The sequence below is a fragment of the Chelonoidis abingdonii genome, chromosome 21, assembly GCF_003597395.2.
Source record: "Chelonoidis abingdonii isolate Lonesome George chromosome 21, CheloAbing_2.0, whole genome shotgun sequence".
In the NCBI taxonomy this organism is placed as follows: Eukaryota; Metazoa; Chordata; order Testudines; family Testudinidae; genus Chelonoidis; species Chelonoidis abingdonii.
In genome coordinates this window covers 6,369,033-6,395,293 of record NC_133789.1, presented here as the reverse complement: position 1 = coordinate 6,395,293, position 26,261 = coordinate 6,369,033, and the positions used below count along the sequence as shown (strand labels likewise).

General features: G+C 44.2%; 2 protein-coding genes across 2 annotated transcripts in view; one reads left to right on the top strand and one right to left on the bottom strand.

Moving 5' to 3' along the window:
• The window catches only part of LOC116831453 (beta-1,4 N-acetylgalactosaminyltransferase 2-like), a 123,597-nt gene that overhangs the window by 54,260 nt on the left and 43,076 nt on the right, over nt 1-26,261 (top strand).
• The window catches only part of IGF2BP1 (insulin like growth factor 2 mRNA binding protein 1), a 53,270-nt gene that overhangs the window by 8,110 nt on the left and 18,899 nt on the right, over nt 1-26,261 (bottom strand). The window contains exons 3-7 of the mRNA XM_032791459.2: nt 7,200-7,248; nt 5,925-5,976; nt 4,148-4,211; nt 1,585-1,866; nt 517-651 (exon numbers count right to left, since the gene is read on the bottom strand). Coding sequence (XP_032647350.1) covers nt 517-651; nt 1,585-1,866; nt 4,148-4,211; nt 5,925-5,976; nt 7,200-7,248 — 582 coding nt within the window. The remainder of the gene's footprint in view (nt 1-516; nt 652-1,584; nt 1,867-4,147; nt 4,212-5,924; nt 5,977-7,199; nt 7,249-26,261) is intronic.

Sequence of the window (26,261 nt, the reverse complement as noted above, 5' to 3'; positions counted from 1 at the left end):
TGGCTGCATTGCCAGCACAGAATCAGGGAGTCACAGTCAGGCCCCTGATGGTCCCCATGCTTCCAAGGTGCAGAACAGACTTTACATGTGGGGGAGAGTCAAGACCTCCCATTTGGTTTCCCATCGGGGCTTGTTTTCTAACGTACAGACACTGACATCTAAAGCGTGGAGGGTATGAGGCTGGAAACTGCCTTTCCCCCAGCATCCTGTGGCCTGAAGGAGCGGACCTGGGTAGCTTTGCAGGATCTCAGGTGGGTGGCCAAAAAGCCTGGTGGCTGCAGTGCCTGTGGATAAGTCCAGCCCTGAGCTGTTTGTTACCCTCTTTTCCTGGACAGGGCCTCTTCAGAAGTATTTCAAGCCCCATGAACTAAATCCATTGGCCCCTGCAACATCCTCTAGGGAAACCTCCCACTTCCAAAGGTGCTACTAAGACATCACAGTGCAGTGAGTCCACAAAGGGGTAGCAGAGGGGGGGATGAGATCTCCTGCATACAGCCAGGAAGCTGAAAGCCTTACGTCTTGGTGTCTTTTGCCTCCTTCTGCATAATCTCCAAGATCATCTTGCAGGCCGCCGAGCAGCCCTCGGGGGTGGAATGGATGCTGATGGCTTTCTCCGCTGCTCCCGCGTTCTCCTTCCTGTGTACGTCGATTCTGCATGGGCACAAAACACACAACAGTGAAACACACACACCGAGCATTCTGCTCCGTGACCTTTGAATGGCTTGAATCCTTGTTGGAGAGTGAGGCTGATCTTGCTTGAAATCTGAGCCCTCAAGAACAGCGCAGTGCAGGGTTTGCTCAATAACAGGCTGACCTGGAGCAAGTGCGTGGGCCGTACGGATCAGAATCTAGTCTCTGAATTCTTAGGCTCCACGGCTGTCTTGGAGAAAGGTGTAATGGAAACCAATGGCTGGAAGTTAAAGCCAAGAAAATTCAACTTAGATATAAGGCACCGATTTTTAACCGGTGAGGGTGGAACAAACCACCAAGGGAAAAGGTAGATTCTCCATCCCTGGATGTCTTCAGATCAAGCCTGGAGGTCTTTACAGCAGACCTGCTTTAGTCAAACCCGCTCAATGTGGGAGTAACTTGGTGAAATTCTCTAGCCTGGGCTAGACAGGAGATCTGACTAGATGATCTAACGATCCCTTCTGGCTTTAAAAATCTATGATTCTGAATGGAAGACCCAGGCTGTTTCAGAACACTGCAGGGAGCAGGGTGGGACCCCAGTTACAACTGGATGTCCTAGGAGAGGGGAAAGAAATGGGAAGTTCACAGAGCACAGCCCACATCTGTAGGTGGGTGGCGGTGGGGAAGAGCTGTTCGGTCTCTGTCTCCATTTGCTAAGGGATGGAGGAGACAGATGCAGCCTGGGTGGGGATAACGAAGGATTGGAGGCTCCGGGGCAATTCTTACAACTTAATAATACCAGTCTGTCCCCTTCACCATGAAAAATCCAGCCCCTTACACCAACATGGCCAATACTCTGAACTCCTCCCCCATGACAGCATGCAAAGCAGCCCTTTCAGACTAGAGGCAGGGGACGGATGGACAGGGAGGCAGGCAGGAGCAGGCAGGACTCACTTGGACTGCGTCTGCTTGGTGATGTTGCGGATGGTGGCCCCCTCCTTGCCAATGATGGCCCCCACGTACTGCGTGGGCACCAGGAGTCGGAGTGGGATGTCCACCGGCTGCTGCTTTACGGGCGCTCCTGCAGCGACAGGCGAGCCCTGCCTGGGGGCCCCCCGTGTGCCGAAGCCACCCCGCCTCCCGTTCTCAGGCCCCTGCATGGACTGTTCATCGGGGATGTAGGAGACTTTCAGTGCATGGTTTTCCAGCTGGTGCCCATTCAGTTTCATGATCGCCCTGATGTAGAGAGAGAGGAAGAACATCCCAAGTTATCTCTGGCTCTTCTGGTCATTCATTCCCTGCTACGTCAGGTGTGACGTTTAGTGATTACCAGTGCAAAAGGTGTTTGCAAAAGCGTTGCTTTATTCCAGTGTCCGGTTCCAACTGGCTGGGCATAACAATATGATCTTCATAGCCCCCTGCCCAGACTCTCTGTCTGGGAAGTTCATCCCTTAAAGTCACAGACCTCAACACCACAGAAGGCACCAGAACTCACGGCAGTCAGGCCATCACTTGACTTTGTAAGTGGATGGGGGGGTGTCTTTAAGTTGATCAATCTGGCTTGAGGACTATATCAATCCAAGTTATGGAATGAAAACACAAAATGGCCAGATTAATTCCTGGTATAAACCCCCACCTGCCACACTGAAGCTGCCCCAAGGATGAATTCTGGCCTATTTTTTAATCAATTTCTCTCGTTTTAAAAAGCTGGCTGCAGTTTCACAAAGCTACCAATAGATGACACTACCCGCATAAGCAAGAACCATCCATGCTACAACCCCATCTATCCAACTCTCATTCAAACATCGGAACATGTGGAAGTGTCCCACTTTACCCAGTTACCCTGAACCCCCGTTTATCCAAAAAGTCTTTGATACTCCAACCCCCGTGAAACGTAGGATGACCAGACTTCCTGATATTATCAGGACTTTCCTGATATTAGGGGTTTGTCTTATATAGGCAACTTCACCCCCCAAAAAAGTGTCCCAATTTTTCGCACTTGCTATCTGCTCACCCAAGTGAAACGTCCCCTATAAATGGCGCCATACCAGATGTGTATAGTTCCTTATACATGTTAAATGCCGTTCATGGGAGATTTGCTGAACTCAGACTGGTTGAATTATCAGAAAGGAGATAAGGAAGTGACCGGATTACAGTCTATAAGGACCTTTGTGGGGAGAAGATGTCAGATACTAAACGGTGGAGAACGGCATAACAAGAATTAGCACCTGGAAGTTAAAGCCAGGCAAATTCAACTTAGAAATAATGCACAGAATTTTTAACAAGGAGGGTGATTAACCAATGGAACAAACTATCCAGGGAAGAGGTCGATTCTCCATCTTTTGAGATTTTTAGATCACTACTGGATGCATTTATGGAAGATGAGCTTTAGACAGACACGAGTTAGTAGGCTTTAGTCTAAGGGTAACCGGATGACATTCTATGGGCTTGGCTACACTCGAAACTCCAAAGCGCTGCCGCCAGAGCACTCCTGCGGCAGCGCTTTGAAGTGCGAGTGTGGTCACGGCGCCAGTGCTGGGAGAGAGTTCTCCCAGTGCTGCACGTACTCCATCTCCCCGTGGGGATTAGCTTGCAGTGCTGGGAGCCGCGCTTCCAGCACTGGGGCACTGTTTACACGGCTCCCAGCACTGGGGCACTGTTTACACTGGTGCTTTGCAGTGCTGCAACTTGCTGCGCCCAGGGGGGTATTTTTTCACACCCCTGAGCGAGAAAATTGCAGGGCTGTAAAGCGTCAGTGTAGCCAAGGCCTATGCCCTGTGTTATATAAGAGGTCTAACAAGTGGATCTAAAGATCCCTTCTGGGCCTTAAATCTACGAAATCCTCCTGTTTCAACTTAAATTTAAAATGGTCTGAATCAATCACTCTCTTTAGGGCTTCGGAGAGAACCTATCTTTGTGGCACCTTCGCAAAAGGGAAATTTAATCTGTGCAGCAGCAAGATCCCAATTCACGTCACATCAACAAGCCATTCAGAATCGGAATCATCCTTGTGCAAAATGATCAAGTTATGTTTGGCTGTTGTTTCGTCGGGGACTGGGGTGTGCAATTTAAAACTCATTCATTCCATAGATCTTTCCCTCAGAGGCCCTAACTGTCGCCATCTTTGGCATATTCGTAAAGCCCGAGCTCCTGGAGTCCTGTGATTAGATAAGGAATCTCAGCTTTCTTTCAAATAAGTATGTTCTGAGCCCTTGTGATTGCACAGAAATGCTTGACCACCTGACCTGAGTGCCCCTAAAGGCTCAACAACCAGGAGGCAAAGAAAAAGAACCCCAAATGTTTTAAAGAGGCTCATGATATTTAATCCAAACTCATGATTTTGGGTGGGGAGAGGGGCTGACACTTGATTTTTGAAGGCTTGGGGTTGGTCAAGCCATTTTCTACAAAATCCTAGAGGGGCCAAAATGGGGAAGGCTTTCTGTTTGGACAAAACCAACTCCCTCCTTCGTCACCCTTAAAAGAGCACAGGGCATAGGCGCAGATTGATTTCACTTACTGTCTGGTCTGCTCCCGGTTTGAATAGGTGACGTTGACGACGGCCGTCTCGCTGTCTGTGTTCACTTCGAGCAAAACACACATCAATTAGTGGGAATGGTGCAGAAGGGCAATTGGTTTGAGGGCTGCTTTTTAAATTAAATGACTTACATTCTAAATGTAAGAACCCCCCAGAGCCTTTTTCCAGTTATGCCCAGAGCGTCTCCTAAGATTCATTGACTTCAATGCCTAAATGTCTGGGAGAATCTAGGCCATACTACCAAGCAGCTAAGGCATCTGACTGCTCAGTTCAAGCAGTAGTGGGCCACGATTTTAATTCTAGTGGTCTTGGGTTGAATCCCTGAACCCACCATAGAGAGCTTATCATACAAACTCCCTAATAGGGATTTGAACCCCCATGGACTGCTGACACTTGGGACAAGCTGGCCCAGGCAGGGGAGGGTGGGAAAGAGAGGAGTGTAACCCACATTATCCAGCCAATATACCAAGGCGTAAAGCTAGAGGAGAGATCGGCATCTGTGGCCCATTCAGTCCTTGACACCTCTGCTGGTTCTTGTTCTTTGATCATCCATCCTACACCGGGGGACCTGACCACTGGGAATACAGATGCCCAACCCAACTCGTTTCACAAAGGACATCGAAGAGCCGCCATTACTTCAAGGAGTTTTAGTCACTACCAGATTTGAACCAGAAGGGAAAGGGTTAGGGCAGTGGTCCCCAAACTTTTCCGGGTGGCGGGCACCAGATGACGGGCCACCGAGGACCGTGGCTTGCGGACAAGCATCTGCCGAAATGCTGCCGAGAAGCAGCAACGTCAAGAGGCATCACCGCCAAAATGCCGCTGAAGTAGCATCATCAAGAGACGTCGCCGCCAAAATGATGCCAAAAATCAGCAGCACTTCGGTGGCGACACCTCTTGATGACGCCGCTTTTCGGGAGTATTTTGGAGGATGCTTGTCCGCCGGCCAGGACGCGGGTGCACATAGATGTGCCTTGCACCCATGGGCACCGCGTTGGGGACCATGGGTTAGGGTTTCAAGCCTGGAGGTCTTTAAAGAAGACATGCATTAGTCAAACCCACTCAATGCAGGAGTAACCTGGGTGAGTTACTCCCTATCCATTCCCCCTTTCCTCCCCACATGTCCTGTCACAGGTTGAGGATTTGCCAGGAACATGACAAGATTCAGAAAGCGACTGGGCGTGTATGTGGGTAACAAGAATGTCCACAGTTACAACAAACTTCCGGGAGGAAATATAAAACTTCCTGCTTTAGGGCTGTAGCCCTAACGCTCTATTAGAGACCAGGCAGAGACCGAATAGAGGGGGCAGATTATCCCACTGCTGCCTACTGTGGGGCTCTTACCTCTTCCTCTGAAGCATCTGGCACTGGCCACTTTCAGACAAGATACTAGACTAGATGGACCTTGCTTCTGATCCAGTCTGGCAAGTCCAGATTTTGTATCAGCCCCAAAAATCTTTCCTAGCGCGCCATCATAGGGAAAGTGAATGCGAGTTACACAGGAGTACAGAGGAGACAATGACAACCCATTGGTCAAGACACACTGAGTTAAATTTGCCCCCGGTCAGAGAACCAGCCCAAGGCCTATGAACATGTGACCCTCTGCACAGGATTAAATTTCACCCTCTATGAAATGCCTGAGCAAAGAAGCCTTTACTTCCCAACGGCTTCTAAACCGAATTCTACTGACTCCGGAAAAAGTTAGTGTCTAACTCTAAAAATAATCTAACCGAACACACACACTTACATACTTTCTTACCTTGTTCACAATTTTCTACAGTACCATACTGAGCTAGCAAACCATCCAACACCTATAAAAGAAAAGGGAAACTACATTACATGGGGTACATATGACCAGACCTGGAAGATAAAAACAAATCTTCGATCAAATCCGGTTTCTCGTGATCAGAAAGCCTAGCTTTGGCGGTTCTAGAACATGTATGGAAAAGGCATTGGACTGGGAGTCAGAAGACTTGGATTCTATTCCTGGCTCAACCCCTGGCTTGCTGCACAACCCTAGGCAAGTTATTTCCCCTCTCTGTGTCTCAGTTTCCCCTCTCACCCCGTGTCTGTCAGATGGCAAGCAGGGAGTGTTTGTACAGCCCCTAGCACAATGGTTGCCCAACCTCAGTTAGGGCTTCTTGGTGCTAGGTAAGACAAAAAAGGGGTGGGTGGGTGTCTGTTCATTCATCTGGCTTGTAGTATGAAAGCCACCATTTCCAAACGTGGCCAATGATTTTCGGCACCTCTATTTCTTGCTGCCAAATTTGAGACACTTTAAAGAGGCCAGATTTTCAGAGGGCGCTTTTCAGCACTTTCTGAAAACCAGGCCCCTTTAAGGCATCTCAAGCTGGGCACCAATAATCACCTGTGGCTCTCGAAGCCCCATGGCTCAGGACTAGAAGGGATGAGTCCACCATAGGTTTTAAAGACCAGGGAAGTCAATTTGGAACTGCACCCTGACACCAACCAGGAGACAGTGGGAGTGTTGGCGGAGCGTGAAGCTTCTCATGTGCATCAAAAGCAGCCAACACTTTGATCAGGAGAAACAGAACTCAGGGAGGTCACGGAGACAGAAGATGCAGCAGTCAAAGTGATCCAAGCATAGTTTGGGTACGTCTTCCGGAGATTTTTGTACTTTGAGTTAATTCATTACCAACTGGAGGAGCTTAATACATTAAAAAAAACTCGTGTGGCTACTCCCCATATTTGTCTCAGGGTACAAATGTTTGTTCGTCACCCTAGAGATCAGACTAAATTCCAACTAATGAAAGAGAGGTGCAAAAGGCTAGTGAAGACAAGATCAATAGAACCTGGTGCGGATACAAAATTTGTATCCGCATCAGATCCGCAAACACAGACATCCGCAGGTTTGCGGGGCTCTAGATACAAAATTTGGATTTGCATCCATCCACAATCCATAGGTATAAAGCGGATATCCGCAGATCTGCAGGGCTCTAAAGATCAAGCGTCGGTATTTAAAAGGCTTCTATGTCATAAGTCAGGTCTGTAGTTGCTCAGTTGTTTCACTCACCTCCCATCGTAACTGGGGTGGGATATTTCTTATCTGAATTTTGCGGCTCCTGAAATAAAAAGAAAATCAATTTCAAGCCCCGGTTGTTGTCTGAAATGAGGCCCTTTGCATTTCAAAATACTTCACTTCCGTACACTGAGTAATGCTAACACTTATATTTGCCCCAAAGCACTTTATGAGCATCAGTTAATCAAGCCCCACATTATCTTTGGCAAGGTAGACAAATATCATTTAGTGCCATTTTGCAGAGAGATGAAAGTCACTCATGAAGACCAGGTCTACACTGGAAACTTGCAGGAAAAGTAGGGTTGGTGAGAGGTATGATTTCTTTATGACATTTCTGTACCAGAAAAAACTTCAGGGTAGACTCAGTTATACTGACACAGAAGTGCTTTTGCCATTATAGATTCATAGATTCTAAGGCCAGAAGGACCACTCTGATCATCTGTTCTGACCTCCTGCATAACACAAGCCATGGGTCTTTCCCTGAATTAATTCCTGCTTTAACTAGAGCAGGTTTTTTTGGAAAATGGATGGTCTTGATTTAAAAATGTCTAGTGAAGGAGAATCCACCACAACCCCTGGTTAACTGTTCCAATGGTTAATTACCCTCACTGCTAGAAACTTTGTTCTTGTTCTTGGTCTAAATTTGTCTAGTTACAATTTCCAGCCACTGGATCTTGCTAGACCTTTGTCTGCTAGATTGAAGAGCCCTCTATTATCAAATTTCTGTTCCCCATAGAGGTACTTACAGACTGTGATCAAGTCACCCCTTAATCTTTCTTTGATAAGAAAAACAGATTGAGCTCCTTTAGTCTCTCAAAATAAGGCAGGTTTTCCAGTCCTCTGATCATTCTCGTGGCTCTTCTCTGAACCCTCTCCAATTTATCAATACTCTTCTTGAACTGTGAAGACCAGACCTGAAAACACCAGAACTTCTTGCCAGTGCCAAATACAGAGGTAATATAACCTCTTTACTCCTGCTTGACATTCCCGTTTATACATCCAAAGATTGCATTCCCCTATTCAGCCACTCCGTTGCATTGGGCTCATGTTCAGCGGATTATCCACCACAACCCCATGTCTTTTGCAGAGTCACTGCTTCGAGGATAGCATCTCCCCGCTTCTGTAAGCATGGCCTGGATTCTTTGTTCCTAGACACGTGACTTTTCATTTGATCTTTTTGAAATGCATATTTTTTGCTTGCACCCAGTTTACCAAGCAATCCAGATTGCTATTTCAGTGACCTGTCTCTTACTATTTACCACTCCCCCAATCTGTGTGTCATCTGCAAACTTCATCGCTAATGATTTTCTGTTTTCTTCAGGTCATTAAAAATATTAAATAGCTCAGGGTCAAGAACTGATCCCTGCAGGACCCACTAGAAACACAACCACTCGATGACAGTTCCCCATTTACAATTAAATTTTGAGACCTATCAGAGAGTTTTTAATCCATTTAATGTGCACCGTGTTAATTTTGTACCATTCTGTTTTTTTAATCATGGAGTACCAAGTAAAATGCCTCACTACATTAACACTATCGCTATTACAACCAAACTTGTAATCTTACCAAAAAGATATTATGCGGGCTTGACAAGATCGATTTTCCATAAACCCATGTGGATTGGCATTAATTTATATTACTCTTCTTTAATTCTTTATTAACTCCGATATCAGCTATTCCATTATTTTGTCTAAAATCACTGCCAGGCTGAGATGGCTGAAATTACCCAGGTCATCCCTTTACTGTTTTTAACTAGTGGCACAACATGAGCTTTCTCCCAGTCCACTAGAACTTCCCCGGGATTCAAAGACTTATTGAAAATCAACTAACAGTCCAGAAAGCTCCTCAGCCAGCAATTTTAAAGCACTTTAAAGCAAGTGATCCGAACCGGCTGATTTTAAAATGTCAAACTTAAGCAACTGCTGTTTATCAACCTCCGGAGCGATTGTTGGAAAGTATTTCATCGTCGTTTAATATGAATACATCATCTGACTTTTTTCAAAAGACAAAACAGAAATATGTACTGAACACTTCTGCCTTTTCTGACTGTTTAAGAGAAATCCAATATTTCACTTTGAACACTTTGTTTTTTGTTTTTTTTTTAAATGATCCAAGGTACAATTAGCAGAAAAATGATCCATCAATATATAGTTTACAGAAAATCTTGAAGGAAATGAAGGACAGGCCCAAAACGAAACCTACGGCTTCAAATACCTCAATGCTTGTGTTGTTTGGAATCTGGACCTAGGTTTCCAATACTCTGGCTGGAGTCCACCTCTACAGAAAACTAAAATTTCACCCATCTAAGGCTGATCCCAAAAGCCAAACTGCACTTTAAGGCCTGGTCTACACTGGGTGTGTGTGTGTGTGTGTGTGAATGTAAGATACCCAACTTCAGCTACGGGAACAGCGTAGCTGAAGTCGACATATCTTATTTCAACTTACCTCCTGTCCTCACGGCGTGGGATCAATGGCCGCGGCTCCCCCTGTCGACTCCACTACCGCCGCTCGCCCTGGTGGTTCTGGAGTCAGTGGGAGCACGTTCGGGGATTGATATATCACGTCTCGATGAGACACGATATATTGATCCCCAATAAATCAATCACTACCAGATCCGGCAGGTAGTCTAGATATACCCTAAGTAAGTGTGGAATCCCTGGAGGTCATACAAGACTGAGGGGAATCTCTACACAGGGCTCAGAGGAAGGGACTATAAAACATGCTCTGATTTTAATGCTTTAGAAGAGAAAATATTTATTTTTTTTATTTAAATCACACATTCAAGTTGAGAACAGGCCACTTCTCCAGTCACATCTTGGCTCTTTCTAACCTCGAGTTCCCAAAATAGAAAAGAATCTTTTTTATTTCAAAGCCAAATTTACCTCACTGACTCCCACTCCGATGCCGGCCCCTTCGCAACAGCTGTCACAAACAGCTGAGATGAGCGCAGCACCAAGGGGCTCAATGGGCTTCCTGACCTTTGTTGCAGAAGGGAGTGGAGGGCTGAGGCCACTGGTACTGCAGCGAAACGCGTAGATACACAGCTCTTCGGAAAGCTACTGATGCGTATATTGTTACCTAATGTTAAACTCTCAGGAATGCCGCCCCTCGCCCCTGTGGTTAGATTTAATCCCTTTAAATCACCTACCATCATAAGGTGCCTCAAAATGGACCAAATCCTGAGTGATGCCGAACACTCTATACCCTGGCTAAGGGGAGGTGAAGGTATGCAGTTGTCCCATGCTTAGTGAGCAATCTGAACTACAGCACACAGGTCCAAATTGGGAGTCCATCCCCATTCAGCAAAGCCCTTAACGCTCATGTTAAAATTCAGGCTTCAATGGGATTTAAGCGCATGTTTTAAGGGACCAATCCAGCAAGAGGAAGGATGGTTCATTGGTTCTGGTGCTAGCTGGTGACTTGGTTCAAGCCCCTGCTCTGCCACAGATTTCCTTTATGACCTTGGGCAAGTCACTTGTCTAGATGGACAGTTAATGCTCAGCAAGCTAGGGTATTAATCTATGCCAAGCAGTGTGCCGTTCCCTCTGTGTGGGACCCTGCTGCCATGCTCTAAAAGCTTCCTACTGTGCTTTGATCTACTGCCATTTGAAAGGGATGTTAGGTCAAAGCACGCAAGGGAACCTCTAGTAAGCAGTGGCAGGGTCCCCATGGGCAGCTAGCGAGCAGCAGGCTAATGCGCTGGCGATTTTCAACCCCAGCCTTACTGTTCTCTGTGCCTCTACTCCCCAGCTGTGAAATGGGGGTCATAGCACTTCTCTCCCTCTCACTGGGGCGTTACGAGAATAAAAGCTTGTGAGGTGCTCTGACACTACACAGTGGGGGCCATATCAGTCCGTCACATCTGTAAGCGGCCACATTTCCACTGATGTAGGTGGACTTCCAATCAGGACCCAGGTGCTTTGCTGAATAGCACGTAGCTAAATGCAGTGCTGAATGCCTTAGGCAGGATGCTCACCAGGAGTAGTTAAGGATGCATTTAGCTTTTTTTATTTTATTTTCTTTCAATGTAGAACAATAAAAAGCTGCCACGTGTACCCGCCCTGGGGGCCTGGCCATTGATTTGAAATTACCCAACCAAATACTAGTCAAAATGCTCCCATAGAGCAAATATTAGGCTTGCACACGCAAATGTGCTGAACGCATGATATAGGTTATGTTCATATATCCAGGGAATAGAAACCCAACTGTGTGGCTTGCAATCGTAACTGTTATCTATTGACGTGTCCACCATGGTGTTTGAGAACTCTTCAACCAACAGAGCTCAGCGAACAAGAGAAAGTAAAGGGAATTGGTTAAAGGTGGTTGGCTCATTCTGAATTATTAATAAATTCCAAAAAAATTGCGGGAGAGTTTTGCGGACAATCCCCCAAATCAGGATAAATAAAAACCTCTTAGGTTTAATTTTTAATCTGAATTTTTCATTAAATACATTTTTGCTTTTTAAAAATAAACCTATTTAAAATCCAGTGTGAAATTATGACAACCTATATTAAAGTCTAAATTTACTATAATTTATTAAAATCATTTAAATTAAATAATAATAATATTCAAGTAGTGCACGTTTACTGCTGATGTTTTAAAGAAAGCCAAATCCACTGAACTGTTAGAAATAATTCGTTAAGCACCTGGAACCAGAGAGTTTGTTGAAGTGCTAAACCAGTTTTTGACAGCAATAGCTTCTTCCGCAGGTGCAGAGAGAATATTTTTTTACATTTTGGTTCATTCAACTTCTCCAGCTCAATGACTAGTTTGTTCAAAGTTGAGAAATTGATTGCAAGTTGAAAAAGCAGGAAAACTTATTTTTCTTTTCCAATCTATGAATAAAAATGAGGTGCAAGAGGATGAGATCTACTAGTTCTAAAATCCTGAAGGACAGAATGACCAGAACAATCCGTTCAATTCATTAAATACAGATCATCTTTGTTTCATATAGCAATTAGTTTTAAATACAAATCATGTTTTGACAAACATACTCTGATGTATCCAGCACATTAAAGATAGATTATTTAACTAACAAAAACCATTTTAAAATGCTGTTATATATTTTTAATTCAATTGCAATTTCCAAATACAGCTTGACACAATTCATTACGAAAAAAATGAATCATCTAGTAAAGAAATGTAATATTCACCCTTTTTCTAACATAAAATGTAAAAATTAAGAATAAGTGTATGTGAAGCTATATAATTGCTTAAATAAATGTGTATATATTTCATATATCTTCCTAGCTAGCAAAAACAAGTACAATATTTAGTGCAAAGGCAATGTTTAATTGCAAATCAACATGTTTTTAATGGATACCAACCAATGAGAATCAGCCTTTCTTTAGGAAAATAACTACAAATGCCAAAGAAGATTAAAACTGGATATTTAAATGAAGGTTTCCTGCTTGCCAACTTCAATCACTTTTGATTTCAATCAATCCACTCTGCCCCAAAAGGAAGGCAAAATGGAGGGCCATCAAATTATTTCATTATGAGTTGTTTGTTCTGCTCATATAGTAACATGCAGCATCACCACTCTGATAAGCTCTATGCTTGGGTGAGTTTTATACCATGCCCAAAAGGTCAAAAACTCGGACCCAAGCAGCATGACTTTCAAAGCTCAGAATTCTCTAAGGCTAAGAACCCCCTAACTCTTAGCATCCAAATGTCCAGATCCAGGAAATGGTTGGCTTGCACATCACTGCGAATCAACTGTCTTGGCAGTATAAGGAGAGAGGATTGATCTCCCAGGTAGCTGATCCCCTACATCACTCAAGCACTCAAGAGCAACCAGTCCACTTACTGAATTGAATCCAGAAATGACCTGGAAAGTAGTGTCATCCTGGGAACCTTTTACAACCACTGTGTCAGCCAGCCAAAAAGTCGGCCACCGTGTTCTAAGACACTGTCAGCTTCCAAGCGGTTTTCAAGCGTCAGTTTTACTGAACCTCCCCCGACGCTGGCGTATGATCCACACGGATAGAAAAATGTCCATTGCCCACACTGGCGCAGAACTACTCGGGGCGGGGGCATTTGTACAAATCTATCTTATCATAGCCGATGGCGTGTTCTGTATTAAGGAAACCTGCACCAGTGTAACAAAAGATCCACTTTAGGAACAATACCCTGCTTTCGTGCAGCACCGTCCACCAGGGCACAGCAGCTGCATTAGATAGGTAAGGCACTTCTACGGCTGCAGTATTTGAGCATCTCACAATATTTAATGTAGTATTCTTACAACACACTCCTGTGAGGCAAGGCAGTGCTACTATCCCATTTATGAGGGGACATTAAGGCACCGAATGATTAAGCAATTTGCCCAAGGTCACACTAGAAGTAGATAACCAAGGAGGGAATTGAACCTAGGTTTCCCCAATCACAAGCTCACAGCCTAACCATTGGACTACATGTCTTCTATTTAGGAAACTGTTATTGAAGACAGGGCCTACAGAAAGACTAAGGGTTTGAGTGACCCTGCTATAAGTGACTACACAAAGTGCCTGGCGATGGAGAATCCAGACCCTAACAACTGTATAACAATGGGTAACCCTACTGAAGCCAAACCTGGCGGGACTGAGAAGAAATTGCTATGGTAGTTCTGCCTCCAAATTCCCTTGCTTTTGCCTCTCAGATGTCTTACTTTGCTAGCAAAGAGTTGGCATATCAATTAAACTTATTTTAAGGCATTCCTGTATCAGCCCTTAGCTGAAAGTCATGAGCAGGGATAAAGCCTTGAACTATCAGCTCAGATAAATGGGCCTCTACGGACATGATTCCACATGAGTTAATTTACTTAAGCTAGTAGCAGTAGTAGGCTATTATCCTCTATTGACATAATACACTTAGCTGGCATATTACATGGATAAATATCTACTTCCTTTACTACACATAGAACTGGGTTAAATAGTGCAAAAAATGTCCATTAAAATTCTTTCAAAATGTTAACTGCATTTGCTTCCAACAATGTTCCTCTCCTTTTTGCCTTTGCTTTTCATGATCATTCAGAATTTTCAGACCCATGATTCATGAAAACCAATTTGCAATGAGCAGTGCTCCTGCGCTGATCCAATCAGGGAGCAGAACCAATGACACATGACTCCTCTAACCCACGGCATCCAATCAAGACAGCTCAGGTCTGTTCACAATTGCCCCAGAATTAAAGAGAGTCACAAAACTGTCAAATAAGAAGAATCAAGAACATGAGATTACACAAGCAGAAAGAGGGGAGTACATTATTAGACATTATTGATTATTTACGCTAATTACATGATAAATCTGTAAATTAATAAACACTCAGAATATGGTTTAGTTAATTTCTAAGTGAGAAGAAGAAATGTGCCCAAATAAAGAGGCCAAATCAATTTCCAATATTTTTTCCCCTACAAGGCTACCACAATATTCTGCTACAACAGTTTGTATTGATGACAGGGTGGATTTGATTTCAATCATGATTTAAATCACTAGTCAGGAAGACTCGATTTAATCATGGTTTTCTACATAAAGGTGCATTCTTGTTGGTTGTTATTACCTTAATACATATTCATCACAACCCAGAGATAGATGTGGGTTTCATTTTTATAAGGTACACACGATACATTTTTAAACAGTGATTTATTCTGAAAACTTTTCAGATTAGTTTTACAGCTATATCAGAAAATGAACGATTGTTTGGTTATTTCATTTACCAGAGGTAATTGAAGCAGACATTTATGAAGTCATTGGGAGGTGAACTATCTCCAATTCAACAGGTTAATCATTAATATTTGGAGGATTTTCTTGCCATGCTGAATTAGGAGAAAATCACCAGACAGACATTTAATTTGTTTTATTTAACTAAAAACAACAACATTAAATATTCTGGATGTTTTCTTTAACAGCAAACATATAATATTTTAACAAAACAAGCATATGTTCCTCGCGTCTCACATTTATCTCCAGACTTCTTCTCCTTATCCAGATCTATTCTGCCCCCTACAATCTTCTATTCATTGAATCTTCTATTGGTTGAAACTTTGCACTTGTAGATAGAGGTAAGGGATTGCCTCTGTGTACACAAATTTGCAGAGGCACAACAGAGTTGAGGTCTGTTATTTCTCACCTCTATATATTAATTTATTTATTTAAAAAACATTTTTGCTGTTAACAAGCATGTTACCTCTGGGGAGACAAATCCACAGTTTGAGAACTGCAAAACTAAGCATCTCTGATGGGATCTTCTAGACTGAGCACTGAGTCCCATTGGGTAGATAGAAAGAGTAACCTAAATAATCTATACAGAAGCCCCTGGAACCCCATAAAATTGGATCCCTAATCCATGAATTATTGGAACTCATTTAAAAAACTTTTCTTAAACATGACATGAATATATCGTCTCCTACTATAGAATTAGAATTTCTAATCCCTATTCCATGATGAGATATCTTTGAGCTATAATGTATCTTAATTAAAACTATCTTTAGATAGGGTTTTTCCTCAAAAAGCATTTAACCAAAAAAAATCATTGATTTTTATCCGCCCTCTTGCACACAGCAAGCCTTTGAATGTGACCCCCTCTTAGAAATGAAAAACACTTTTTTTACATTGAATGCTGGAGGTGAAGCAAGGTGTGGGGAGTGGAGGCTGACAGCTCGCGACCCACCATGTAAGCACCTCATGACCCCTTGAGGGGTCACGATCCCCAGTTTGAAAACCTTGGTGCTGCAACATCACAAATCTGTCGTAGGTTTCACCATGAACAAAGAGTGAAATCCTCGCTCCGTCAAAGTCAATGGCAAAACTGCCACTGACTTCATGAGGCCAGGATTTCACCCCCTATATGAAATCTGACATGGAGCTGTGTCGGTACAAACAAAATATATACTTTTAATGGGCCAGATCCTCAGCTAGTTTAAGTCAGTGACGCTACACCAATTTACACCAGCTAAGGCGCTGGCTGAAATAATCTAAATCATCAATGACATTAAAGGATCCCCCATGGGTTGTTCTACCCCAAAAGGAAAAATATGTGAGCTTGGAATGATCCATATTATTAATCTGAAAATGCCCCATATCTAACCCTACATCTTCTTTCCAGCTCAGTGAAACCAAATGGCTGGAAAACTGTTTACTGAGGTCTCTCAGCTGAACTGGAAAAAAAAAAATCAACTCCATGCGACCCAAGAGGGAGGAAATCTTTTAAAATTTATGCTTTTTTCTTTTGGACGTTCAAGTCAAAATGAGCCATAAAAGGCTTAAAAAGCACTAACCAATTCAGAAGACAGGAACGTTCTGACATGGAAAATGCCACAGCTCCCATAGAAGCCAATGGGTTGGGTTAGAGAAACTTCAGTCTGATTTGCTATTTTCTTTTGGGGGAAAAGTGCAATATGAAATCAAATCCCTTGCTTGGATGTTGGCTAATCCATGTCCTGAAATGAATGGAAGAGCGATTGCTGAAGAAGTCGAGAATGCAAGGAATGTCACAGTTCAGAGAGGGTCAAAAGGATTTAAACTGATAGAAGAAAACATGTGTCTGACTACTGCTTGCCCCTAAAACTTCTTCCGACAGCTACAAGCATCCGCATGCTCAAAGAATGTATTCCTCACATACATGACCATAATCTAGTCTCCCATATATTCACTGTGCATACAAGAACTGCTCATATCCCACCCCCTTGCCATGAGTTTGTAGATGGAATCTGATTTTTCTTCATACAAACAAAAACTCCCTCTGATTGCAACTTCTGTAGATTAGCAAGAATGTCTGTCTGGTACCTAAATCTAGGTGAATGGAGACCTCAAGGTTCTATTTTCAGCTCTTGCACAGTCTTGCTGGGTGACAGTTGGGAAAACACTTCACTTCCAGCCTCAGTTTCTCCACAGCGAAATGCAAAGGATATCTGCTTGCCTCTCACAGCGGCTACTGAGGCTTAATTAATATGAGTTAATTAACTTTAAGATCTTCCAATCAAAGATGCTACACATTATTCTTCTTAGGCATCCTTTATCAGTCTCCTTTTCATTCTTCACGTTTTCTCTCTTTACATCTATATCTGAACATAAATGACTCCTAAAAACCCATCTAGTATAACAAATCATGGCAAGAACAGGGACAAGACCCCTCCTGCCCAAGAACAACAGAGCTGTTAAATACTTAACCCAAAGGAGGTTACAGCAGTATAGGGCTTATTACAGAATTGTGTAGTTTCAGTTCTGCCCAGTAGAAGGCAGTAGCACACATATACAGCAGTAGAATATAAGCCAGGGGTAGGCAACCTATGGCCTGTGTGCCAAAAGCGGCACACAAGCTGATTTTCAATGGCACTCACACTGCCCCTCTCCTGGCCACCAGTCCGGGGGGCTCTGCATTTTAATTTAATTTTAAAAGAAGCTTCTTAAACAATTCAAAAACCTTATTTATTTTACATACAACAATAGTTTAGTTATATATTATAGACTTGTAGAAAGAGACCTTCTAAGAACGTTAAAATGTATCTCTGGCACGTGAAACCTTAGATTACGGTGAATAAGTGAAGACTCGGCACAGCACTTCTGAAAGGTTGCCGACCCCTGATATATGCCATTATAACATAAGGGATATGGCTTGAAATGAAGTTCGCCAGCCGTGAATGACAGTCCTACACCTTCCATTGTTGTTTGCAGTGCTGTTGTAGCCGTGTGGGTCCCAGGATATTAGAGAGACAAGGTGGATGAGGTAATATCTGTTATTGAACCAATTTCTGTTGATGAAAGAGACAAACTTTCGAGCTGCAGAGTCTTCTTCAGGACCTGAAGCTGGTCCAATAAAAGATATTATCTCCTCTACCTTGTAGTTCTACTCCCCTTTCAGTCAAAGACTAACAACCTTTTACATTCTGGTTCCTTCTGAAATCTCAGCAATGGCCACGTCTGATGAGTGAAGTAATGAATAAACAGAGCTATAAATAAACCACTCGCTTATTTTATTTTTAAAAAACAGAGTGGAACCTGCTTACAGGAAACTCCAGTAGTGAAACTCCATTCATTACAACACTGAAACAGACAGTCCAATCCTGCTCGCTCTGACCTCCGCTCAGAGCACGGCTTTTACTCCAAATAAATAACTCACCAGCAGGCAGTTCCCTGGCATTCAATTCATGATGTGCCAAAGCCAGAGACTCCTGGGACCTCTTCCCTTTTGCAGGGCTGAAGTACCCTTGCTAACGTATCATGACCAATTTAATTGGCTTGGCGGCAGGGACTACCTCTCAGTATGTGTCTGATATAGGGCCTAACATGCCAGGACCCTGATCTAGTTTGCAACTGGTATGCACCACCATAATACAAATAATAATCTGGTGCCCCTTGTTTCCTGGGAAGCTACCGGCTGCTAAGAGCAAGGAAGGTTTTTTCCCCCCAATGGCACAAACTACTATTTGTCTTATGCTGACAGCAAGATCCCACTTCAAAACCTTCCTTACATTGCAAGTGGCGATTCCACCTGGTGAAATGCATCTCCCTTCGACTCTCTGTCACAGGATTCTGTCCACATGCTGCTGCTTTTTAAAATAAACTAAAAAACAGCTGTGGGGATATTCGGGGGGGAGGCGGGGTGGGGACCAAACAATTCCCAGAAATGCCTCAGTGCTAATGGAAACTCTTGCATCTTCCCAAGTTTGCTACTTGTATTAAATATGAAATGCCAGCAGCAGATTACAGCATATGCCGAACACCTTCCTCCTTCATTCTCTTCCAGACACTTCATTGACCCCCATGTATTTGTGAAATCCAAAAGCAAACTTCTTCTAAGTTTAAGTCCTTCTATGGCCTGTTACCAGAGCATATCCCCGTCTTTAAGGTATTCATCTTCGCAAAACCCTTTGCATTAGGGAAGTGATATTACCCTCATTTTACAGGGAACTGAGGCACAGGCAGGCTAAGTGACTTGCTCAATGTCACAAAGGAAGTCAGTAGCACAGCAGGACTTGAATTCAGGTTTCCCAAGGCAGAGACTAGTGCTCTAATCACTGAACCAACCTTCCTTTCACAGCTCTCTGCAAATTTCCACAGCTGGGGAGAGGGGAGAAAAGGCAGAGAATATCCACCCTGTAACTTGCTTAACGATCCATAGATGAAGGGGAAAGCACTATGTTAATGCAACTTGGTGTAACAAATCTATGACCAGTCAGAACTTAATGCTTTTTACCATGCGTTGCTTTGTGGGGGTGGAAACAAGACCCTCTTTCTCCAAACAGCACAGGTCTTCTCCATGGAGAATCTCTGTTATCTGGTAGCAGTATAGCATCTTTGACATGCATTTGCTAACTGATTTAAATGTCCACAATTATAGGAAATTACGGGGGGGGGGGGGGCGGGGAAGAGCCATCAGGTGGTGGAGGAAATCAAATGATAATTATTTAATGATAGTTGGCACTGAGATTCAGAAAGTTAAAGCTTTATAACTTAAAAAATTGTTAACATCACATATCAAACACACAGAGCAAATACCAAGTTCTCAAGCAGCATTTTTCTTACTTTGACTATATGTAAATTTTTATTTTCATTGATGGAAAATGTGTGTGCGCGCATGTGGGGTGAATCAATGTTTACCAACAGTTACCAATAAAAATCGAATCCTTCCAAGCCTAAACATAATCAACCCTCTCCCTCATCCAATATGGTCTCATTGTTTCCGTCTCATCCCCCATCTGTCTGTCTGTCTTCCCCTGTTGTCTTGTGTTTTATACATAGACCGAAAAGGCAGGGACTGAGTTTTTGCTCTGTTTCTACAGCACCTAGCACAATGTGGGTCTGGTCCATGACTGCAGCTCCTAGGTATTACTGCACTACAAATACAATTAATTATATTATATTAATACCTTCTTTAGGTTCCAAGGTGCCTTATAAATACCTAAGATATTAAAGACACAGAACTAGGAGCCTCAGTTTCCCCACCTGTACAATGGGCAGAATGACACTTACCATTCTTTGTCGAGCACTCGGTGATCGATGGATGAGAGGTGCTAGTTAATGACAAAGGATGAAGCGTGGCTATTACAGTTCCACAGAAAACCTGAATGTTCCCAAGCAAGAGCACGAATGATTTCTGAACAAAATCTAGAGTCATTTGAGAAAGAGTCCTCAAGGAGGAGTCTAGATTAAGTAGATTCATTAGCAATGTCAGTATGTTACATGCGTTCCATCAAAATGATCACCAGGAGATCCCCCTGTTTAGGACTCTTTTCCTTTAAATATCACTGTGAAATACAAACGGCCAGGTTCAGCTGTCAGACCCCAGAGCAGATCTCCAGAAACTGGCTTTATTTATGCATTCGAGGGGGTGACAAGAGCCTCTCACTTAACTGAGACTCTGGTGGTAATTCCCCTGGAGCAGACCGGCATGTCAGCGGTGGCATGGCCCCAAAAAGGGGGCATGGCCTGGTTATAAGTGGGTGAGGATGTCAAGGTGCCAGCTTCAGCATGAAACAGGAGGATGGGGACTTGCAGGGTGCGGAGTTTGGCAGGCACCGTTGTGCAGGGGAACCTGCACTTCTCATGAACTGAAAGCAGGGTGGGGGAGATGGGGATAATCCCTTTGCCGGAGAAAGAGAGTCAAGCGGAGGTTTAAAAGCAATGAGGCTGGAGAGAAGAACAAGCAGCTTCATCTGGGGGCAGGGGGTGATTGGATCTGTGCAGAGCATCTCACTAGTGCTTCGCTGTGCATCCCTCTTCTCCTGCGTGCATCACGGCTCGGCTCCAACGTGTGCTGCCGTCTCCTGCTCTCCCATCTCCTCCCCAACTCAGATCTGCTCTGCGTAGTCAGAGGAGCTCCCCTTATCCTGTGCTCCACTCTCCAGCTCACATCTGAATGACTCATTGTACGAGAATCCTGCCTAGAGGTCCCAGCTGAGATCAGAGTGCTCTACGTACATATAGAAAGAGACAGTCCCTGCCCTGAAAAGCTCACAGTCTAAATAGACCAAAGGCAGGAGAGGAAACAGTGGCTCAGAAACAGAAAGTGACTTGGCCATGGTCACACAATGGGTCAGAGGCAGATCTAAGGACATGACTCAGAGCTGCAGCATTACGGGAGTCCATCCCCGCTCCACTGCTTTTCTATCTCCTCCCTCGATGCCTGGGCTCTGAAGCCCCTGCAATATTGCACTACAATAGCGTGGGAGTTGCCCCACTTTGTGATCTCTTTGGGCACTAACCTGCAGGACGATTTGGTTTAACTTATGGGCTTGGCTACACTTGAAACGTCAAAGCGCTGCCATGGCAGTGCTGCCGCGGCAGCACTTTGAAGTGCGAGTGTGGTCCCAGCGCTGCACGTACTCCACATCCTGATGGGGTTTAGCTTGCAGCGCTGGGAGCCGCACTCCCAGCGCTGCGGCACGGTTTACACTAGCGCTTTACAGAGCTGTATCTTGCAGCGCTCAGGGGTGTGTTTTTTTCACACCCCTGAGCGAGACAGTTGCAGCGCTGTAAAGCGCCAGTGTGGCCAAGGCCTAAGTCTGTTCCAACCGTAGCAGAAGTAACTTTTGCTCCTGGGAACCCTGGATTCCAAAATCCAAATGCAGAAAGCTAAAAGGGCACTGCGCTTCTGAGTGGTGCTCCCTTCTCAGCGCAGGTCTTGGCCGTGTGTATTCATTAAAGATCCCCTGGCACTTTCTATGAGAAATGGGAGGCCCAAGAGATACCCTGGTTAGCTAAAGTCCTCCTTGCTGTTTCAACTGGATACGAGATTCTCTCCTGCTGTGTCACACAGGATTACTGTGTGCTGTTACCAGCTGATCTGAGCTGCCCGAAAGGCAGCCGCATTTCAGACATGACCCTGGTATATACACAAGGGTCAAACCTGAAAGCCTCCTTCCTATTTTAGCCAATAGGAATCTTGTCTGAATAAAGATTTCAGGATTGGACCAATCATTTGGGGGAGTGGAGGGATGCAAGAAGCGCCCCTGTCATGTGCAAAGAACTGGACCTCCGAGAGAAACCAAATGTGTGACATTCTAGTAATATGATCTGCCATGCAAGAAACAGCCTGTGGATCTGCAGAACTCCCTGGAGGACTTTGGTTCTACAAACCAACTAAGGATGGTGGCCAAACCAATACCCCAGATCCCAGCCCCCTCAGCCTTTGAGAGAACTTAGGTCTGAATCCAAAGGTGCATCTTGCATTTAGATGGCGTACGGATGATAAGGGATATTTATGCGCCTACACAGGACGCTTTCATCCATAGACCTCTATGCACTTTACAGTGGTATTAGCAGCCTTACATTGCAGCTAGAGAAACTAAGGCAGAGAGAGTTGTGATTTGCTTACGGCCAAGCTGGAAACAGAATGAAGTCCAGACCATCCAGTGCAATGGGGCCATTCTGTGCCATAACTGAACACTAGTTACAGCCATCAAGCCCACAACACCAGAGGCAACAGCTCGGAGGCAACAGCAGACTCATAAACCTCTCTACGTCAATCTAGCCTGTAGTGGGAGACAAAGAGACGCACAGCATTTGTGGGGGTATGCTATGGCTGTTGCAAGCTTCCTGTCTATAAGCCAGGAACAATAAGACACTACACGCCTTTGGAATGGGGTCTGAAATCTTTGGATGGGAGCTGCTATGAGAACAAATGATGAATTAATTCAATATTCTTTTTATTTTGCCCTATGGATGTAAGTTAGTGTCTTCCATCCACAGCTTTGGTGAACAAGCAGGAAGTGAACACACAGGGTCAGGTTTCGAAAGGAACTTGGGTTTCTGTTTAGGCACCAGCTGGATTTTCAAGGGGGATCAGCGTGTGGGGTACTGAGCTCTTAAAAAAAAAAAGTGGAAGCTGCCGGGTGCTGATTTTCTGGCTTGTGTTTAGGCACTTACGTGGAAGCTGAGTACTGGGGAGAATCTGCCCCTGACAGTGCATGCTGAACACTTGAAAGCCCAGCTCCAAACTCCTTCAACTATCTGGCCCATAAGGCCTGCCCCTGCTCCTACTTCCACTTAAGTCAAAGGCAAAATTTCCATAAACTTTAACAGGAACAGGATCAGGCTGTTAAACTTCTCCTTGATACTCCGGCTTCAACCATCTTCTCCCCCTTTAAGTTTATCAGCTGTTTTGCTGACCCTGGGAAGAAGCCTTGGGCATAACAGGTGCTATCCTCTGTCCCATGTGAGGAATAGCTCTGTCCACTCCCCACAAATGATCACACAATCATCCACGGCTGTTGCCCTGCAATCCCAACCTCCAGTAGAACTGTCCTCCGTTGATGGACGCCTGGGAAGTATTTATGAGCATGCAGCTGAAAGGAAGGCTGAGAAACCGCTCCATAAGGCCACAAGCCACTGCATTAAAGCCCTGGCTGCTTCCTATCTTTGGTCAGGAGGAAAGGTGGAAAATACAGAATGAGCTGGGAGAAACTGAGAGAGAAAAGGTGGTGGAATGTGGAGCAAGCTTGGGGGTGGGGAGATATAGGGAGGGGGGAAGGAGATAGAGAGGAGAAACAGAGGGGAGGAAGAGAACAAGAGGAAGAGGATGAGGCTAGCCAGCCATAGTCTTTAGAACATAAGAAAGGCCATACTGGGTCAGACCAAAGGTCCATCTAGCCCAGTATCCTGTCTTCGGACAGTGGCCAATGCCAGGTGCTTCAGAGGGAATGAACAGAACAGGCAATCATCAAGTGATCCATCCCCTGTCGCCCATTCCCATCTTCTGGCAAACAGAGGTTAGGGACACCATCCCTGCCAATAGCCATTGAGGGACCTATCCTCCATGAACTTATCTACTTCTTTTTCTACATTGCAATTACAGCTGTGTTAAGGAATCCAGTTACAACACAGTTGCACCCAATCATATAAATGTAGGGCTGAAAGGGACTGAGAGAGGCCATCTAGCACAGTACAGTGGTTCTCAACCTTCTTTCATTTGCAGACCCCTACAAAATTTGGAATAGAGGTGCGGACCCCTTTGGAAATCTTAGGCATAGTCTGAGGACCCCCAGGGGTCTGTGGACCACAGGTTGAGCAGCACTGATCTAGTCCACACTGAGGAAAGAGCAAGTTTACCTAGACCTAGGTTATCTCACAGTCGGTTTTAGACCATGTCAAACTGTGTTAAGGGAACCATGGTCTCTACATGTGTATCACTAGGGTTTTAGGGTTCCAGACCAGGTCTATGCTACAAAACTTAATTATGGCCCAGTCTACACACCCATTATTTACATTACCAGAGCACTTAGGAGCGCCAGTCATGGAGCAGGACCCCACTACGCCAGGGGCTGTACAAACAGAACAAGATGACAGTTCCCACTTCAAAGAGCTTATAATCTCACACTTAACTTATTTTTTTTAAAAAAATTAAAATATTTTCAACATTTTTCTAAATAGGAAAATGTGGTTGTTAAAGTCACAAACACTGGCCGGGTGAGTCAGACAGGTGTAGAAGCTGAAACTACTTTTAACTTGTTCCTTTTTATAATATGAACAGATTTCAAGTTGTCAACAACTCTGTAAAGATAGGAGAATATTATTATAGCCACTTCAGAGAGAGGGAAACTGAGGCACAGACAGACAAGTGCCTTTGTGTATATCACCCAAAGTCAGTGGCATTGCTAGGATTTGAACCCAGGAGTCCTGATGTCCCATTCCCCTGTTTGGACAAAATCCCATGTAAGTTTTATTAAATCCTCATGCCTTTTCTCCAGAATTGTGTATATCTTCTACTTTGCACTATCGACTAATATGTGATTTCTCTTTCTGGCATTCTTATTTTTTAATTAGGCAAAATACACTATGCACTTCACAGACCATATAAGAATGCAAGATCCTGCCCAGAAAAATTTACAGATTAGCGAGACATGACAAAGCACATGTTCCAAGCTTAACCAGGTGATGCTACTGAAAACCAAAGTTTCTAAATTCTGTGTTTAAGCCAATGCTTCCTAAAGTGTGGGCCATGTGACCTAGGGGGCACAAGAGAATAGGCCTGTGGCATGGATAGACAACTTTGTTGTCCTCCAGAATCCCAGCTTTCATTTCATTTCACTTCACTTCCTCCCACCCTTTTGAATAGTAAGTCTCTAGCTATTATGGTTGTGAAGAAAACCTTCAAAACCTGAAGTGAGCATACGTAACCCATGCAGGAAGCGCAACCCATGCAGAGAGCCTGCTTGAGTTTGCAGAGAGCCTGAAACAATAGCTCGGAGGTTTGAATGGCCCCATTCATTTCAATGAGTGCTAACTCAGCGCCAGTGACAATATATTTGAAATGTCAGCATTGCTACCTATTTCACTGCTCACCAAAGAATGTGAGAGAGGAAATATCACATTATGGAGATCTGTACTAGCATTTCCCAAAAGAGACTGCAGCAGGGAGGGGGCATGCAGAAGACATATAAAATAAAAAGATGTGTAGGCTTTTAGCAGCAGAATTGCAGGGCAGACAGGGAACAATGTCCAGTTTTGGGTCCGACACTACAAGAAGAATGTGGAGAACTTCGTAAGAGCCCTGCAGAGAGCAGCAAAAATGATTAGGGGGCTGGAGCACATGAATTATGAGGAGAGGCTGAGGGAACTGGGATTGTTTAGTCTGCAGAAGAGAAGAATGAGGGGGGATTTGATAGCTGCTTTCATCTACCTGAAAGGGGGTTCCAAAGAGGATGGATCTAGACTGTTCTCAGTGGTATCAGATGACAGAACAAGGAGCAATGGTCTCAAATTGCAGTGGGGGAGGTTTAGGTTGGATATTAGGAAAAACTTTTTCACTAGGAGGGTGGTGAAGCACTGGAATGGGTTACCTATGGAGGTGGTGGAATCTCCTTCCTTAGAGGTTTTTAAGGTCAGGCTTGACAAAGCCCTGGCTGGGATGATTTAGTTGGGGATTGGTCCTGCTTTGAGCAGGGGGTTGGACTAGATACCTCCTGAGGTCCCTTCCAACTCTGATAGTCTATGATTCTATGAACAGAGTTGATTTCATTTTTCTGAAATGGGACTCAACTTTCAAATTTTTGAGAAACCTTAATTTTGTTGTTGTTATTTTTCTGTGTCACCACTGCACCTAGGAACCCGAGTTATGAACCATTCTGCAGGACATTGTACAAA